Here is a 19,398-nt window from a genome sequence, read left to right on the forward strand (position 1 = left end):
AGTTCGTTGAATGGATTATTGAACATCAACAAATAGACCCTGATTTTTCGAGCAAAATCATCCTAAGCGATGAAGCACATTTTCATCTTGATGGCTTTGTCAATCGCCAAAATTGCCGCATTTTGGGTTCGGAGAACCCACATGTGATTTTCGAAAAACAAATGCATCCACAACGCGTGACTGTATGGTGTGGATTTTGGGCTGGAGGCATAATTGGGCCATATTTTTTTGAAAATGATGCTGGTCAAGCAGTGATTGTTACTGGTGCTCGATATCGCGACATGATTACACAGTTCTTTCTGCCAAAATTGGATGATATTTATGTGTCCAATATGTGGTTTCAACAAGACGATGCCACATGTCATACAGCAGGTGAAACAATTCAATTACTGCATGAGACATTTCCAGGTCGTGTACTCTTTCGTTTCGGTGATCAAAATTGGCCTCCTAGATCGTGTGATTTAACACCATTAGACTTCTTTTTATGGGGTTATTTGAAATCACAAGTCTATGTCAACAAGCCCACAACCACCCGTGCATTAAAGGAGGAGATTAAACGCTGCATCAACAAAATTCAGCCACATTTTTGCAGAATGGTCATGGAAAATTTCAACAAAAGAGTGCGCATGTGCATGCAAAGCCGTGGAGGCCATTTGTCCAATGTGTTATTCCATACATAACCCTATTCTATGTACTTTACGAGTCAAAAGAAATCTTGCGTTAATTTTGGGACACCCTTTATATACTGTTTATATTAACTTTGTTAATAAGTAATAACGGTTTCCGCTCAAAATAATTGTGGTTAATTTCATGTTTTGTAGCTCAGCGAAAGAATTCTTTAGGGAAACTCAACTGGCAGTACATTTGAGTGTACGTTATAAGTCAACAACCATCATTTGGTTGAACTTACCCCCCCACATAACAATAATCACCCTTTTTAGCGATATCGTAAACGACAGCAAAATATACGACACGACACAATCTGCATTCCATAAGTCGTCACTCGTTTTGTTGTCGTTCAAAGTGAAGAAGAAAATAATAAACAATTCAAAAGAAATGAAACCTACTGGAGGAGGTTAAAACCAATTGCAATTTGTATCTCGGCTGGAAGATGCTAACAAATTTGCTTAAATACAAACAGTGCTTAAGCCCAAACGGAAATGCAATTGGCGTATCCCAGCCCAATTTACTTCCAAATGCTACGAACTTAGGCTACAGATGCAGACGCAGAACAAAACGCCTCCCTTTCCTATTTAGAAGCAGACGTTTCAAACATGGAAGATGGCTCCGTCGAATTGGAGGGTGAAGTTTTGGAGCAGTAACAACCGGAACAGCAACATGAAACTGAAGAGCCTGCCAGATAAAAACGACGTCACGCTTCCGCTGAACTTACTTTGAATCAGGCAAATAAAATGGATTTGAGGTTTTTTTTATAATTGTGCTTTTTCAAAACTTCGCACTCCACCTTCTTCATCATCATCACTATCGCTACTCGTGTAGTAAAACATTTCTACACTTAAGATTTTAATTACTTATTTATTTACCAATAATATAATAAAACCGCATTTGTTAAACATTGTTTGTTACTTTTGCATCGTTTAAAAATCTGCTACAAATTCGTCGCGTCGAAGAACTTATGGAATACCAATTAAAAAACGACACGACAGAGAAAACGAGAGCCGTCGAAAAAACGAGACGACATCGGTAATAGGCGTGAATAACTCTTATAACGAATTCCATCGTTATCGGAAGCTTCCTGATTCGCTTTACCTTAACTTGTAAAACAAAACAAAGAAGCTTCCTATTTCGAAATCAGTCTTGTTTAATTTGTTTGCTTTAAATCGATGAAGCTAGTTTCTAGTATTTAAGAAGAAATATGGAAAATGTTCATATTAAAGACAAACGCTCTTTTTTTTTAAATATGTATTTCCAATTCATTTTAGATAATGAAGCCTCAGTTCTTTATTGTGCATAATTGTTTAAATAAATTTATTATTTATTGCTAAGGGTTTTGTAAATTTAAGAATCATATAAAAATCGTTCACTAAAATTGAAATAGCATTTTACTTTGTCATTTATTTAAACATAATCTATAATAAATAAACTGACTGGAGAAAGAGATTTCGGAAATGATTACGTCTTAGGCAAATGTCGTGAAGCGAATACATACACAATGCACTGTGGAAATTAATACTTTAAATATATATAAATAGAAAATACTTTTTGTCCGATTAGTTATAACCGTCAACGGATATATGTTGCCATTGACCCTGAAAAAAAAAACAAACAGGAATTAGTTTAAAACTAGAAAATAATAAGTGGTAAGTTTTAAATATACTTACAGGAATGCCTATATGCCAACCAGTACCAGCTGGATTTTCTTTTGTAATGCTGCAGCGTTTGCATATGATACCATTTAAGGAAGTGGCCCACACTTCATTTCCTACGGAAATCGATTTAAATCCTACATTAGTATCACCATGCGGAGGAATGTTTGGAATATTGGGCAAGAATTGCCAATGAGATCCTTCTGGAAATGTTGTACAAATTTCTTTGCGCACAGCTAAGCGATTGTTTGAATCAAGGGCCCAAACTCCCTTTTCTCCTGCTGATACAACCTTGAATGTCACTCCCGGAGGAGTTTCAATTGGCTGCCAAGCATCACCCAAAGCATTTTGGGAGCTTGTGCCATATCTGAAGTATACTGTTCCATTTTTACCAACGACCCATACTTTTCGGTTTGTGCCTATACTTATTGAGATCAACGGTTGCTCGCAAGGTATGTGATGCCAAGATTCCCCCTTTGGATTTGACTGGCTCACGCCGTTTCTGACTAGAACATCGCCATTTATAGCCACTGCCCACAATGCAATAGAAGGATCACTTGAGTCGTTTAAATTCAAAATAGAAGCGTCAATAATTTTTGAATTGCCCAGTTCCTGCCAAGGCCCGCTCGTTACTAGGCGACATTTTCTCAACCAACGCCTGCGTCGAACACAATCAGTTATTTTCTTAGAACCATGGTACGATGCCGGAAAATCAACAGCGTATTGCCAACCGTCTTTGTCAACTCCACCAGGCGCATTAAAATCCACCATCCAATCCGATACCCATTCACAATGCATAGACAACAACTTTGTGTGTTCTTTACTTCGCTTGTGTTTCCCTGTTACATCACTCCACATGTGTCTATCTGTTGGTAGACCCTTAGTGGTATATCCACTAAGTGGGTTCCACCGCTGATTTTCATAGACGTAGAAGTTGTGTGAATCAGTCATCGTATTTATCTTACCGCAACTACTTTCGAGTCCTTTCAGAAAAGTTCCACCCCAACCACCGTTGTATACCCAAGCGGTGCTATCGCAACTGATACCCCATACCACTCCTTCGTGACATGAAAATATCTTTTTAATGTGACCGCCAATTTGACGCCAAAATATATCACGAAGTGGTATTATGACTGATGGACTTTGGTAAATAATATTGAAGAGTTTGACACGCCCACTTACGTATAGACACGTTACAGCATCTGGGTCAGTGCTGTGAGGAAATTCCGTAAAGAATTCTTCATTAACAATAACATTGTAGCCAACGGATGTTGATCTGGAATAAACAACAATAATTAAAGCTAAAACAACAATAGAACTGATCATTATCTTACCGAATCGTCAATGTGAATGTTGCTCCCGGCGAAAAAACCATATTAGGGTTTCTTACTTCAGTTGACCATTCAGAGTTTTCCATAGAATTTAATACAATAACATCTTCGTTAAATCTGAAAATGAAACGTTTTTTTTTTTAACAAATTGGTTTCTCTAAGAATGATTAAATGTTTGAAAGTTTGCATATAAACAATTTATCAATTTGTTCCAAAAAGTTTTTTATATCGAGAACATACGAATTGGTCAGGGCGGAATCGGTATGCGAGCTAATTTCCGTAGACTGTTACCTAATAATCAATTTCTTCTTTTCTTACATTACAACTTCAATCAACTTTTTGATATTCATGATCGTTTTAAAATCCATATAGGACCCGCGGAGTTGAACTCCAAGAAGTTGCTCCTTTCTGGGTCTTTTGCTTTACGACACCAGACTGACAGTTACAGACAAAGTGGATAATCACCCTCGAAACTGCTTCCAGACAATCGAGTATGACAGTAATCACTGCGGACTGGCTGCAGTAATGCAAATTCTGAAGGAATACGTTGCAACGCACTATTACAATTACAGTAAGATGCGCTGGCCTCGTTTCACCAACGCCTTAGCGAGAGAACTTCGTTCGAGTGACAGAGCCCCACCAAACAACAGAAACCTGACAAATACAGAAATTGACCAACATTTACAACAGATGGACGAAACAATAAAACGAACGATGGAACGGACAATTCCAAAGTACAAAGAACATGACCAAATGGACGCTTACAGAAACGCCACAATTGACGCACTACGTAGGCACAAAAGTGGCTTACTGACAAGATTTAAAAATTTCTATAGACAGCTTACAGACGCACACGAGTGTTAATTCGAGTGACCCTAGTATGTTCCCTAAAATCAACAAGATATTCAGGGAAAAAAAAAAACGATAATGACCTTCGGTGTCTAAAACTCCAAATAACTGAAGAGAACAGAGACGTACTCATGACAGCGCAAATAGATCCAGAAGAAGCCATCTTTGACGATGACTTTTATATAATTGAAGATCCGATGGAAAAAGTGGAGGCGGTGGCAGCTGCCTTCTAGCAAGTGTACAAGGTACAACAACCACGACCTGGAAAACAGAGCCGTACTTTATCACTTTTACCTTCCCTTGTTAGTGACGAAGGTCCCTTGTTAGTCACGAAGGTTGAGCTTCAGCTCATCTTCAACTAAATAAAAAACAAAAAGTCAGCAGGTAAATAAATAAATTGGGTGGCGCAACAGTCCGTTGTGAACTAGGCCTAGTGACTTACAACTCTCAACCATTCCTGTGTGCGAGTACTATTGTCAGGAATGGAAGGGACCTACAATTTTAGGCCGAATCCGAACGGCTAATTTGAGAAAGCACTTTTTCATGACAAGAATTACTCTTGAAGGATTTGTCATTTCCTCGCAAGAGGCAGTACCCGCGAAAATTAATTTTTTTTTTACTACAAAAGTCAGCAGGTGTCGATGGTATATCCAACGTTGTACTAAGACATTTACCGACATTTACACCACACTCAATACTGTACTGAATATTGCATATTATCCAGTGCATTGGAAGACCGCTGTGGTTCATCCTCTCCTGAAAAAGGGAAATGACAACTCCAACCCGTTAAATCTTCGTTCGATCAATAGGACTCTGACTAAAGCTAGACGATGAACATGTTGGTGTGATTTGTTGGTGTTGGGCTGAAAATTATTCGTGTATGGGCATGTTGGCCAACAAATCGACGGTTTATGAAATATTTTATAAACCGTGAAGTTGTGGCTAAAAGCTAGAAAGTTTGTTGTCAAAAGTGGCAATGTAACTTCTACCACAACATTCTTAATTAAAAATGGCCTTCAACAGGGAGCGGTGAATTCGCTGATTCTCTTCAGCATTTACACCAGCGATGTGATAGGTAGTCTTAAAAAAGGCAATTGCGTACGCTGATGATCTAATTACGTACAGAACAGCGCGTAAGGTTGAGGTTATTAGTGATCTTGCAGCGTGATTTCGACAAGATTCAGCAATATTGCGACGATATTACACTGAAATGTCCAGAAGTCGGAGACAGTTCTGTTTCGGACTCCGTTGGCTATGGCCACGAGGGATACGTGCAAGAATTGGCGCAAGATCGTTCTTCTTCACGGCCAGCAATTAGCGAGCAAAAGTGTAGTGAAGTACTGGTTAGATCAGTATTTATATTTCGACAGACATATAAATGCTGCTCTGACCAGGGCCAGAGGAGCCTTCGCTCTGAGTGAAGGTAATTTGCTACATGGCCCTCATACGGCCAATGATCGTTTATGGTTGTCCTGTGTGGTTCAACGTTGCCCCTTCCCAGATGGAGAAGTTTCGGGTGTTCGAGCGGCAGTGTTTACGACGCTGTAACGGTTTATATCGAACAGCCGAGTCTTCTTATGTGCATTACTATTCCAAAGAGGTCCTATACAACGGGGCTCGAATCAACAGAATTGACAATTTCGTGATAAAACTCGTCCGAGGCCACATTGCAAGAGCTATGTCTTCGACCAACAATTTAACTTTCGGGGCGTTCTATCCGAACGACGAGTATTTTGAAAGTGTAGTTTTTAAGTAAAAATAAAAAATGATCTTGATATTAGTTTTTTTCAATATTTTCTAATAAATACAAAAATAAATGAAATTTAAATTGAACTAAAATAGATCTCAAGGCCGAAAGGCATTAGTAGTTAGTGTTATAGTTTAACTTAGAGTGTCCGTATTGGACCATTAAGTTAGTTGTAAGTTATGGATAATTAGGCTAGTTTTATGAATTTTTGTCTAGCTTTAAGATAGGTTTAAGAATGAATTAATAAAAATGAATTAAAAAGAAAAATCGGCTTGTGCATTGTATTAATCATTTTTTTGTTCGAGTTATAGAGAAATTCGAGTTATACAAGTTCGAGTTATCAAAGTAAATATGTATGGTCAGGGCGGCATTTGTATGAGAGCTAAGTTCCGTAGACTGTTCCCCAAAAAAACTATTTCTTCTTTTTTTACATTACAACTTCAATCAACTTTTTGATATTCATGATCCTTTTAAAACCTTTTAAGCAAAACGTCACCATCTTGACTGAATTAGGACATCTATGCTCTAATGTTGAAACAAGCAGTTTAAATTGGAGTACTTCCACAAATCTCATTATACACTTCGCAAATCAAGTCGTCGTAATAGGCAGAGCAACAAAAATGGTTTAATATGAAAACAAAGTTGGTTATGGAAAAAAGAATAAAATAAGTAAATAGTAAAGAAAAACTCCTCCGGAGCTCCAGCTCATTATTGTCTTCCTGTTCCCATCACCTCTTATCTATTACCTATGGTAGTCTGCTTTTAGACCAAAAAGCAACTCAAAACTGTGTTGCTTTATATTGCTTTATAAACCCCGCAGCTAGCTTCAAGCAGTGGCTAGAAAGCCGCAGTTAAAATAACTAGATTTTAACCCGAAGATTTTCAAGTTAGGAATTCATTTTATTTACAATACAAATTATTTGGGCTTTCCCACTTATGATTATTAATATTCTTTAATTCTTCTATTAAACAAAATTATTTGTAACAATTTTATTACTCATAACTTTGCATTCTGGAGCAATGCAATAAAATACATTCTATGCCATTCATAATGCATCGTCACCAAACGATGTCTTAGCACTCGATTTTGTCGGTCAAATGGAACAACAAAATTATGGATTCAATACTATGGTATAACGTATCACTGAAAGTTTTACTATGAGGCTCGGTTTACATTTGGTATTGTTAATGTTTCGATTGTGGCTCTTTAAGAATGAATGTTATTACATTACAACTGTTCCACTTTTTGTTAAAAATATTACATATTACATTTATATAAACTTTGTAATTTATTTAGACTTTTTTATAGTCTTATAAGTTGATTCTCTCCTACCCTAGCAAAAATGTTTGGTGGCAAATTTTCAACCAAACTCTTTGGAATGGTATTTAGTCGTTTCCTAATATAAACTAGGTTTAGGTGAGGTTTAAAGTATTATCCGTGTTCTTCTAGTCACGAGTGAGTCAACAAATAATTCCTGAAAAGTCTGACAAAGGATGATTTTAAAAAGTAGCTAAGAGTCTTAAAAGAACCAAAAATCTCACGGTGGTAATCAAAAACTAACACAAAAAGCTAAAATCCTTTTGCCATATCGCTTATACTAACCTTGCAATAGTTTTCTAAAAACTGCTACTCAAAGAGCTCAGCAAAATAAAAGAAGAAAGAAGACTTACTCTATTCCATCAAATCAGATATTGAAATAATAACTTTTTAGCACTTGGTTCTTGAGTACAAACTGCATAAGGGCCCCTTTATAGACAGTCCTTCGAAATACTAAAATTCTACATTACGAACTGACCCATTTGAGCACCAAAAATAATTAGAAAGCTTAAGAAAATTAAAAACGGTGTACCACAATGAATTGTCTTTGTGCTAGCCCTGTAACTATTATATGAAAAAGACAAAGAAATACAATGTACATAACGTTATCATCGTTGTGACAAGAATCCGTGACGAAGGCTACACAAATATTGCCAAATTCAAATTCGGTAAAGTTAGTGTCTTAATCTAGGCTTTAATCCCGTTGGAACTTATGACATCCAAAAAATACTTAACCTATTCCAAATTTCTAAGCCAAAGTCCTACGTGAGATTACCCTTGCTTTGTAAGAAAGCGATCTGAATCATGGCTTTCATTTGAAATCGTAACGCAACGGGTTAAAGAACAAGCTGTATCAAACAATAAGCGACTGAAAAGTCATAACAACTCCGAAATGGAGACAGTCTTAAATGTACGGGAGAATGTTCGGAGGTTAAGAAGAACCAAGCCTATTAATCTGATGGTCTAAAATCTGTGCGAAAGTAAGTTCCCCTCTACTCATTAAAAGGACTTCAAACCTTGCTAAAAAATATAAATTCGACAACTTAAGGCAACATAAGATAATAATAATCTTCTATCTTTACCTTGGATTTAAATGCATTGCAATTACTCTCAGCTTTTCGACTTTGTGTCTGACTTTTATGAACGGATGACATTGAAAGTCAAAGCGAATCTGGTCCGCGTCGTCATAGACACATCCAGTTATTGTAAGTTCTGTGCCGGGTGCCATTCTGGAGACAGAAAAAGAAAACACACATAAAATTAACATCAACAGTATATTTGTGCACATACCAGAAACTTACCCATTGTACAATGTATTATAATAAGGTGTCTCAGTTGCAGAAACATCAACATGTTCAATATATGCGTTTTTGTCTTTAGAATATTGCACTGCTTTCAAATTGCTTGGATCAAAGACAAAAACATCACCCATATCAGTGGTTGCCCAGATTGAATTGTTGGCAGGTTTTCCTAAGACTTCGTTGATCTGGCAACATACTGAAGTCAGGTGAGATATCCAGTCTTCCATTTCGGTGTCGCCAGCAAACATAAGTTTTATTGGAGAGCATCCGATTGGGAGTCGTGGTGCATGAATAGAAATTCGCGGAGATCCAGGCTCACTGCAACACTGGATACAAGTAATTTCCGATAGAGAAAATTGAATTTTTGTCGTAACTCCATCTGGATTGAGGACTGTAAAGGTACCCGAGCCCGAACCTGAATCCTGTGAACATGAACTGACCCACTCTAGTTCAATGTGGCAGTCCTCAAAAAGTCCTCCTGGTTTCTGAACTCGCGCTTCTCCTGATTTTATCCACGATGACATTTCAACTGCCTTTTCATATTTACTAAACTTTAATGATTTCAAGGCAGTTTCACGTACTTTGAGTCTTTTAATAATATCTAAACGCCATTCACGAGTCAGCTCCTCGTTATTGTCCAAGAAAATGCTATCGTTAAACCAATTGGGCAAGTTTAATGGATCTACAACGAGTGCCCCAGCAGTCATACAATTCCACATAACTTCAAATTCCGCCCAGTACTGAGAGCCACCATGGTCGTCGTCTTCTCCGAAAACCCCAGAATCCCGTGTACAATCAGCATCAAAAACTGCAGAATCGCTTTCGGGATGAGCTTCAGTACCAACAATTGAGCCCACACTTCGAACTGGAGACCAGGCTCTTGGATTTTTTAGTTGAGTTTCAAAATGTTTTCCAGCAATTTCACCAATATCCGCCGCTGGTGCACTAGAAGCTTGTGAGTTTTCTTGCAGAATAGAAACGTGTTTTCTACGATGATCTTTTAAGCTTCCTATGTTCGGAGGTGAATCGGAGTTATTCTTCCACAAGTCTGGCTTATGACGTAATTGATCTCCAACTTTGGATTCAATGTGACCAACGTTTTCGATTACTGCACAAGTTTCAACCACAGCCCTTTCCTTATACAAACTACAAATACTTCGATGCTTGGAGCCAGGTGAAGAGCCTCCGCTCTTTCTTGACATTAAGCTCATAGTGCTTGATGTCCGACTCACTTGCATTGGGCATTGCAAAAGACGCCACTTTTTGCCGGTAAGATCAGACGCCGATACACCAGATCTAAAATACAATCTGCGATCTTCAGAACCGATAGCGAAGACTTGGTCGTTTGCCGCAACTGCTACCATAGATATACTACCAACCATTTCAACCCATCCACTTCCAATGGCGGCATCTTCGCTTATTCCGGCAGCCTCTCCCTTTACCCCTCTGCGGAACCACACGTGGTTGTCATTGGTAACACACCATACAGCATCCGTTCCCACTGACACTTGTAAGATTTTAATACCGTTCCCAGGAGGCTTCACCTCTAGCCACGATTCTCCACTCAAACATTCCCTCCTTACACCAGATCGAACAATTGCTCGGCCATTGTACAAAACTCCCCAAACTAATCCGAAAGGGCCAACACTTATTTGGGCTATTTCACATCCAATCGGTGTGCTGATTGCTGTCCAACGCAGCCCTTCAGGTGATGAAGTACTAACTCCTGAACGAAACATTGCCTATTGAAAGATACATAAAAACATAAATTCATTAAATTTCACAAATTTTTAATTTTTAATATAACTAAAAGAAACATGAGGATGTCCGAAAATCACTGCTATCGATGACACTTGTATTGTATTGCTGACAAAAAAAATCATAGCCTTACGATATCAAGAGCGATTACTGCAAAACTGAGTATCGACACGCTCTTTTTAAATATTCAGGGAAAACTACTGCAAGACTAACCGGAAGATTTGGTAAAAACATCACACTTTTCAGCACAAAAAACAACATGCCAGAGAACAACAAAAGGCTTCGCGTTTGGATAGTTTTGCTTTTTTGTTATCTTGCATGTTATTTTCAAGCAATCGTCAAAATTAGAGAGTGCTTGCTCATGGGGTTCTTTCGCTTTTAACTTGAGAATTTGTATGAGTGTCTTAAAAATCTTTGGCTATAAAGACTTTGAGCAATAAGTAACAAGTTATGAGTTGAAATTACAAAGCAGTTGAACGATATTTTTTCAGTTAAATAGTAAATACTTCTTGGATCTGTGTTATTTAGAGCCTGTATGACTTCATTTGGTTTGGAAAATTCACATACATACCTTTTTCACGAGAGTATAATTTGCAACAGCTTGTAGTGTGAGATTAAACAGCTCAGAATGTGAGATTCAACAGCTCAAAACTTCACGCTGTAGGTTGAGGAATATTCTGCACAAATATCTCAGATTATTTGCTTGAAAAGTGAGTACTTCAAGGCGCACAAACACACGCTTCGTTATCGCTTCTCAAATCAGACCTTAAAGCGGCTTTAATCAGATCATGAATTTGGCCGAAAATTTACTTTTTATCACAGAGGCAAAGTTAACTATCAAAATGATCGCATCGGAAAACCTGCACGTTATTGTCGAGAGGAAGAATGCATTGTAATGTGAATTAAAGGCGGATTATGGAGTGGTGACTTCAGTTAAGAACGTTTCGATCAATGGTGGCATTTTGGAGTCATGAAAGTTATTTTCAATAAACTGAAACTGAACGGTACATAGTTTATGCCGGATAGCGCGCTATTCTACAAGTGCTATGCCACAATGATGTTTTGCGTACCAAATTCCTAAATCGCGATGGCGATGTCAAATGGACACTTGGATCTTCGATCTGACCCTTTTGAATATTTTCGCAAGAAAGAATCGTAAGACCGATTTGATACAAACAATCCAAAAATTACTGAAACGCTTTAGGCCAATTTAATGAAGGTGATCCTCGAGTAAAAGACAGAAATCCTTCTCTGAAAATTGAAGTCACTGAATGTATTACTTATTAGCGTAAAATTAGATGCTAATCACAAGTGTATGTGTTAGTTGTTAGTAATAAAATAAAACAATTATAGCCTAACATACCCAAAAAATACAAAACATAATCAACATTTACAGAACAAAAAATAAAATGAAGACGTTTACGATAGTGGAGCACTGGTTCTAAACAACGATTTATTATGAGTTTAAAACTTGCTGAGACTACTCCAATTTTTAAAAAAGAGGATAAAAAAATTTATTTCTAATTATAGACCTATTTCTATATTACCGGTTTTTTCAAAAAGGTTTGAAAAAGTTGTGAAATCAAGAGTTTTGAGCTTTTTAGAGAGTATTTCATTTTTCAATGATATAAGCAGTTTGGATTTAGAGTTGGAAAAACGACTGAAGATGCGCTCTTACCTCACTGTAGTCTAATTTATGAAAGTTTGAACCATAACAAATTAACATGTGCTCTATACATACATTAGGTGGCGCAACAGTCCATTGAGAAGTAGGGCCTTGTTACTTACAACTCTCAAACATTCCTGTGTCAGGGATGGAAGGGACCTACAGTTTTATGCCGAATCGGAACGGCTAATTTGAGAAAACACTTTTCATGACAAGAATTACTTTTGGAGGATTTGTCAATTCCTCGTAAGAGGCCGTACCCGTCCTTTTTTAAAACCAAGGTGGCACATGCAGGTATCATGAAATATTATTAAGAAAGTTAACGAAAGCTGGATTTCGAGGTTTTATTCTAAATTGGTTTTGTTCTTACCTTAAAAATAGAAAACAGATTGTCAATATAGGTGGCAATTTCAGTGAAGTAAAAAATATTAACATAGGAGTCCCACAAGGTTCTGTCTTAGGTCCAATATTATTTCTTAATTATATTAATAGTATATTTGCTCTTAATTTAAAATGTAAAGTAGTTGACTTTGCTGATGATATAGCGTGCTCGATTTGTTTTCAGACATTAATCATGACTTAGAGTTATTAAGACATTGGTTTGGCATACATAAATTAGTTATTAGTGAGAAAACAAGAATTATGTTTTTCAAATCACTTGTTATAGATTTCAGTCTTCCTCTTCTTGTTCAGCAAAGTTATGACTGCAAAAAGATCCCACTGAGAAGTATCTCTTGCTGTACCTCCGCAGATATACAAGCTAATGCGTTGCTAAATAATTGCTCTCCAAACTGTTTTGCTATTGAACCAGTTACTGAGTATAAATATCTTGGAATAAACATTGACAGTAAAAAGGACTGGAAAATTCACACTGAAGCATTAAATAAATACCTACTTACAACCACTTATATCTTGTTTCATTTGAAAAAAATATGTTGTAGAAAATGTATGGAAACTATTATGGGTCAGTACAATCGAAACTACAATACGGTATAATCTGTTGGGGTGGTTGTTACAAAAATCTTTGGCAACCTCTTTTGGTAACGCAAAAGAATTTAATTAGAACCATTCCATTGTTTGTAAGCTCTCAAACACCTTTATTTTTATAAAGTTTTAAAAATAATTTTTGTGAGAAGTGGCTATCTTTTAAGTCACTATATGCCAGCTTACGCTTTGCGCAGTAACGATAGAAACCTTGCCATTATACCAGCGCACAATACTTATCAATTTTTAAATTTCTTTTCCTCGATAGCACCTAGACTTTTAAGCTTACTGCCTTTTAAATTACGAAGCATTCGCTCAACTCATTTGTTTAACAAAAACATAACAAATAGCTTTTTAGCTTTGATCTCAATGAAATCAATAATCTATCAGGATTCTTATTTAGTTTAGTTTATTTAATGTTTAGTTTGTTTTTCCTTCATTAAATTAAATATGTTTTTTTTTTTATATATATACATATATCTTCAAGTGTTCACCCCTCGACACTTCTTAATGTAAAATTATCTCAAATCCTCTTATATCTTGAATTTCTTTCGATACTTTCCATTCTTGTGGAAAACACTTAAATATGATAATTTAATATTAGTTAAATTAAAATTTAGATTTAAAATGTATTATATATTTAATATTCTATTTTGGTAATAAGAAGAAAATAAAATAAAAATAAAAAAAATAATTTAATCCCACCGTTTTTAGATTTAAATCTATCAATGAACAGTTTAAGTTATATAAAATGTTCGGTCGACTTAAAATTTCATCCTTCTTCTATGGAAGTCAATATGTATAAAATCAAATGTACGCAGGTCATGAGTTCGCTCTTCGGTTATTGAAATGAACACAAGATAGCAAATAAGGTGTATCAGTTTTACTGATGACAGGACACCAGATTGAGAAACAAAAAAAGGTTTTGAATGACAATTTCTAAATTTAATCTCAAAGGATTTGTTTTTAAGGTATGATTTGATCCTAGCTAAGAAAAATGTTGGAAAACCAAAGAGCTTTAAGTTTAAATAAAATAATTTAGTGTCGAAGTTAGACAAAAGCTTTAGAAAAGGCTGTGTATTCACAGTCAACAGTTTTATCTAATAAAAAGTTCTTGTAAGTGAAGTTAACTGGAAATCAATCTGATTTTTTCTTTAGGTTGACAAGTTTCTAAATTTGTTTAAAGATTCTCTTTTAAAGATGTGCCCATATCAGTATCATAACTAGAGTATATAAAATTAGAAATAGACTTAAATTCATTAAAGAGTTCAAAATAAAAAGAGATATTCATTGGAAACAGGGTTTTGAGGTAATTTATTCATGCCTCATTTCTTTTGTTACGCAGTGAATCAATCCTTTCGTCTACCAAGTCTGGCTAAAGTTTCTATTTCTTTAAAGATTCATTTTTGTCCAAACATTATTAAGAATATATATACAAATTTGAAACTGCTTTGTCAATATTAGGAAATAATAATGTATCAGCAATTCCAGAAATGGTTAAATCTCCAGACAACAACTGGAAATTAGCTCTCCTGAAATCATAATTATATCATAGTCCAGTCAATGAACGAAAAAAATTCCTTTCACCTTAAAAAAATTCCAACAGTTTTGAAACTTGGCACCCATACTAAGGGATGTCTGGTGATGACCCAAAGAATCCAACGTGAGCTCTAGCGGCAGTTAAGAGAAACATGGAGATGTTCATTTTTTCACGTTTGTCTCGAAAACTATTTGTCGTATCAAAAAAAAGCTTTAATGATTTTTTTCGTTTCTTTTATAGTTTTTTTATCAACAAATAGATCTCAGAATATATTGTTTCACAAAGGTTTCAGATTATTCCATAATTTACCAAACGATTTAAAATCAGAATATAATGTGATATTATTTAAAAAAACAGTTAATTTTATATGTAAAATCAAATTATAATTAGTTAATCAATAAGTTTTTTTTTCTTTTTATTAATTTAAAAAAAAAAATAAATTTTGTAAATTGAGAACAGAAGCTAAAAAAAAAAATAACTCTAGCGGCAGTGAAGAGAAACATACGTTTTTTTCGGGTTTATCTTGAAAACTATTTGTCGTATCAAAAAATAATCTTCTACAAAATTAAAGCTTAATACATTTTCTAAAGACATGTGATATAAATTTGTTTGTACTTGTAATGCTCTATCGGCATTTAAGGAAAACATGTGTTTTTTTTTCTCACGAAAAGAAAGCTTATTTAATTTCCTTAAAAAAATATGGTATGCATTTTTTCGAGTCTGTAATTGTCCTCAAAAAAATGTAGTATTAAACTTGTGTGTCCCTTCTTACTTTCTGCAACTCGTTGGGCCACTATATGGCTCATTGCCTGCATGCCTAGAGAAAAAGCATTGTAGTAAGTCACTTTACCATCTCCAACGATGCCACTCGCTATTGACATGATTTCATTTGTAACTGGAAATGGAGGATGACTTTGGAACCCATTTCTCAGGTTTGCAATGTCTTTATTAGCTCTAATTTTACGTGCCTCCTTAAAATCGTCATGTTGCTCACTAGCAGAAAAAAGAACTCCAGTGAATTTTCTGAGCGATGAACAAATTTCATGAGTAGCAGTCAGCCCCAGAACCCATTAGCTAAGTACACTATCAGTGTACTATCCAAAATCGGTCAGTTCTTATCATAGTAAAGTAACCCTATTGCACAAAGTTTTTAAATTTATCTGGGGTCATCACAGAAGGCAGTTTTATCATGTCCTGAAAATACATGTGACATGATTTCGCGCACGAGAAGTGTCTGGCGGCATGGCACAGTTAATATGAGCATTCCAATCACCAGACCACTAAGTGTGAATACAATTTTTAAGCAATGTAATCATATTAAACAATTGAATCCACAAGGCTGCTGTTGGTCTATTAGATTATAGTTTATTAAGAATTGTTTGTAGTTTCTCACTATTGGATCAAATGAGTGTTTTTTTTTTAGTGCACATAACGAAGGAGACTCATAAAGAATATTTTCATGAGATTTTGGATTTCCTCTAATTCATTTTGTCTTATGTCGACTTGTTCCATGATTCTATGATGATCTTTTCAACAGAAACCGGGGCGTATATAGTACTGATTAATTCTTGAAGGCCACTTCTACTCATTAGAAAACCTATTCGAACAATATAATACATTAACAGGCGAGATCCACCCAATCTGACTACGATTTTTGATAGACGGGACTCAGATGAAGCTGCGGCAACGATTCCCTTACTTTGTATATAAAGAGGCTGGTCAAATGTTACCACCAGACATTTTTGGTAAAAAACAACACAACACAAACTACCAGCATAGTGCAATGCAGTGTAAAGTGTATTATAATCGGACGGTGGAGAGTTTATGAACGGAAAAGAAATGATTTAAGTTTTTGCACTAAACATGCCTGTTGTTATTGAGTGCATGTACCCTTTCCATCTTGGAACATCGTAAATGCCAATAAACTTTGATGCCAACCAACGATTGTCATATGGTTTTGGCTGTAACATTTCTTCCGAACACGCATTGACATTCTCAAAAACAAAATTTTTTAATCCTTGTTTCCTGAAATGTTTCCAAAGGAAGGGTCCGCACAGCCATCAGCTACAAATTGTACAAAAATATTAATGTCACAGCGTGTCCTGGTATTTCCTAAATTTTAAGTGTTAATCCCAATGCGAAGGTGCAAGAATCTATTTATTATTCATCTCGAGAAATGCAATTCTATGCAGGCATCTAGATTTAGGGTATGATATTAAAATAAGCAGAAGTAACTTGTAAGTGCAACATCATACCGATGCTGAGACAATTATAATAATTCACAATTAAATCTATTATTTTCGAATGCGATTGCGAGTTGGAGATGTTAAATGGATTTCAAAAGGGCGACGACGGACGAAGTGACATACGACGGCCGGAGACCAACGTGATGGGATACTTTTAGCCTTCAGGTAGATCAAAATATTTGAAAAAGGCTTTCAGTGATTCCATTATCGAATCAAATAATTTTGATTGGCTTGTCTGCGTTGTATATGAGTTAAGTGGACGTTTTGTCCACACTTTTGCCGTTTTCTGGTTACCATATTGCATATGATTCCATCTGAAAAGTTGACTTTTTTTCAAAGTGACGATCATTTATGTAAACTGTAAACTCCTGAGTGATAAGTTCTGTGCCGGAAAAGCTTAAGTTGAGCCAAGTTTCTGTCAAAACGAATATCAGCATTTTTTCTTTACTTAAATTCGTAGAAATGTATGGGTTTGGTGTTTGGTCTATTATTTTGAACACTTGTGCAAACATTTATTTAGAGTGATGTCAGATTTTTTATGAAATTCTTGTTCAAATTATAATTCAGAAAATCTTATAATTTAAGAAACATAAGCAAGATTATTTGGAGACTGTATCAGTTTGGTATCAAAAATCAAATAAATATGATTTGCTTTATTATTATTATTATTTAATCATTCTGCTTCATGATTTGGTATTTTTCAGCAATACTAAGTAAAACAGCTGCATGTGCTATCAATATGAATGATGTGTTATGTCACTACTTCACTTAAAGTGACGAATGATTGTTTTGAACAAATATCTAAAATTTTGTCTGGCCAAGTATCTTTTATGTTTTGAAGAAGTTATATTAAAAAACTTACCCTTCCATGAGCAGTCACAGCCCAAACAAGCATTGTACCAGCAGGAGCATTGGGAATATTAAATCCCCCTATCGCAACGTCAATAAAGGGTTCTTGCGTCGGATCTTTGTGGAGTGGGGCCACGGCACACCAATTATTCAGGGCACTATAGCGTCGAAAACGAACCTATTTAAAAATAATGGGTACACAAACAAGCATGTAAAATATTCGTATAAATTAATCAATATTAAAATATTTATCAAATTTTTTAGAAACATACCCATTTTCGCCTACGAACATAACAATTCCAGGCATTTTTACATTGATAAGTTGCCGGAAAATCTAAGGCATACGTCCAAGCATCATGATCAAGGGGTTGGCCGTCTAAAGTGCAATCAAGATGCCAATCGCCCTCCCATTGCCAAGCCATTGATGGTAACCTTATTTTGTCGATGTTTCGATCAATTGTCCCATCCATCGAAGAGAAATGGTAACGATCAGTTGGTAGGAGTTTCTTGGAAAATCCTTCAATCGGAAGCCATCGCTCATTTTCATAGGACTCCTCCTTGACTCGAATCGGAACATCGAGTCCGTGAACATGCACATAGACTTGTCTGTCTCCGCCTATGGCCCACATAAAATTCGTCACCGCTGAAATCTTTTTGAACTCCAATCCTAGGTAAGGAAATTCTCGCCATCCCGAAGATGATGTCGACAGTGTATACACCCGACCCTCGCTGTTTGTGGCAAATAATAAGCTGCTTGGCATGTTGGGGCGATGCACCAGCCAATTCAATGGCTAGACTTTATCAAAAAAACAAAAAAACTCAATTTCAATTTTTGTTATATGAAAATCAGTTTGCGAAATCGATATTCATGTACGCATAGTACACCAAAGGGAGCTCCCATAAATTCCTTTGGGGGTTTTGTGTTTTTCAATTTCTAACAACTACCATTAGAATTCTTGTTGTTATTTATTGTGACTTATTCACGCCATTTGCACTGATTATTGAATTAAAATTTTCTATTTAATTTTCGGAAACAAAGTAATTTATTCATGTATACTCTTATGTTTTCCAACGATGTTGGTTCTTGGATGGTTCTTGACTTCTTGTTATCGTTTGCAAAAAACTGAAAACGAAAAGAAAGGACGACAGCAAGTGTCATTTTGAAAGTTGACAGATAGATTTGGATTTTAGATGTACTAAAAATACAGGGTACTTCAACAAAATTAACACTTTACACACAATGCTCGCGTTCGGATGGCTCTCGGCTAGTCTATCTGAGAAACTTTAGTATCTGATATGTTTGTGAACGACCTGAACCGGATAAGTAACGTTATTTGTCAAAACGCAGGCAGGCAAAATAAAAAGGAAAAAAGATCAAACTAACTGTTTTATATTTTATAAATAATACTAATATCCAATATGGTGCTACGTTTGTATATGAAAACCATAATACTCCCATAGTGAAAGTCGCCATGCAACGTT

At 35.8% G+C, this 19,398-nt stretch overlaps 1 protein-coding gene across 1 annotated transcript; it reads right to left on the minus strand.

The window, feature by feature from the left end:
* Positions 1 to 1,933: 1,933 nt before the first annotated feature.
* On the minus strand, positions 1,934 to 19,032 carry LOC129945402 (tectonin beta-propeller repeat-containing protein). The gene is made up of 7 exons (XM_056055139.1): positions 18,189 to 19,032; positions 17,930 to 18,094; positions 8,874 to 10,615; positions 8,655 to 8,801; positions 3,662 to 3,775; positions 2,343 to 3,603; positions 1,934 to 2,270 (listed from the first exon to the last, which is right to left on the minus strand). The coding sequence occupies exons 1-7, from the start codon at positions 18,675 to 18,677 to the stop codon at positions 2,232 to 2,234; spliced, it is 3,957 nt and encodes a 1,318-aa protein (XP_055911114.1). The 5' UTR covers positions 18,678 to 19,032; the 3' UTR covers positions 1,934 to 2,231.
* Positions 19,033 to 19,398: the final 366 nt, after the last annotated feature.

Source organism: Eupeodes corollae, chromosome 2 (assembly GCF_945859685.1).
Source record: "Eupeodes corollae chromosome 2, idEupCoro1.1, whole genome shotgun sequence".
Lineage (NCBI taxonomy): Eukaryota > Metazoa > Arthropoda > Insecta > Diptera > Syrphidae > Eupeodes > Eupeodes corollae.

Coding starts and splice junctions, on each gene's coding strand:
- LOC129945402 (XM_056055139.1), bottom strand. CDS start 18,677: ATGCCAAGCAGCTTATTATTTGCCACAAACAGCGAGGGTCGGGTGTAT. Junction 8,802..8,873: donor TATAATACATTGTACAATGG/GTAAGTTTCTGG, acceptor TTCTGTCTCCAG/AATGGCACCCGGCACAGAAC. Junction 3,776..8,654: donor GCAATGCATTTAAATCCAAG/GTAAAGATAGAA, acceptor TTTCATTTTCAG/ATTTAACGAAGATGTTATTG.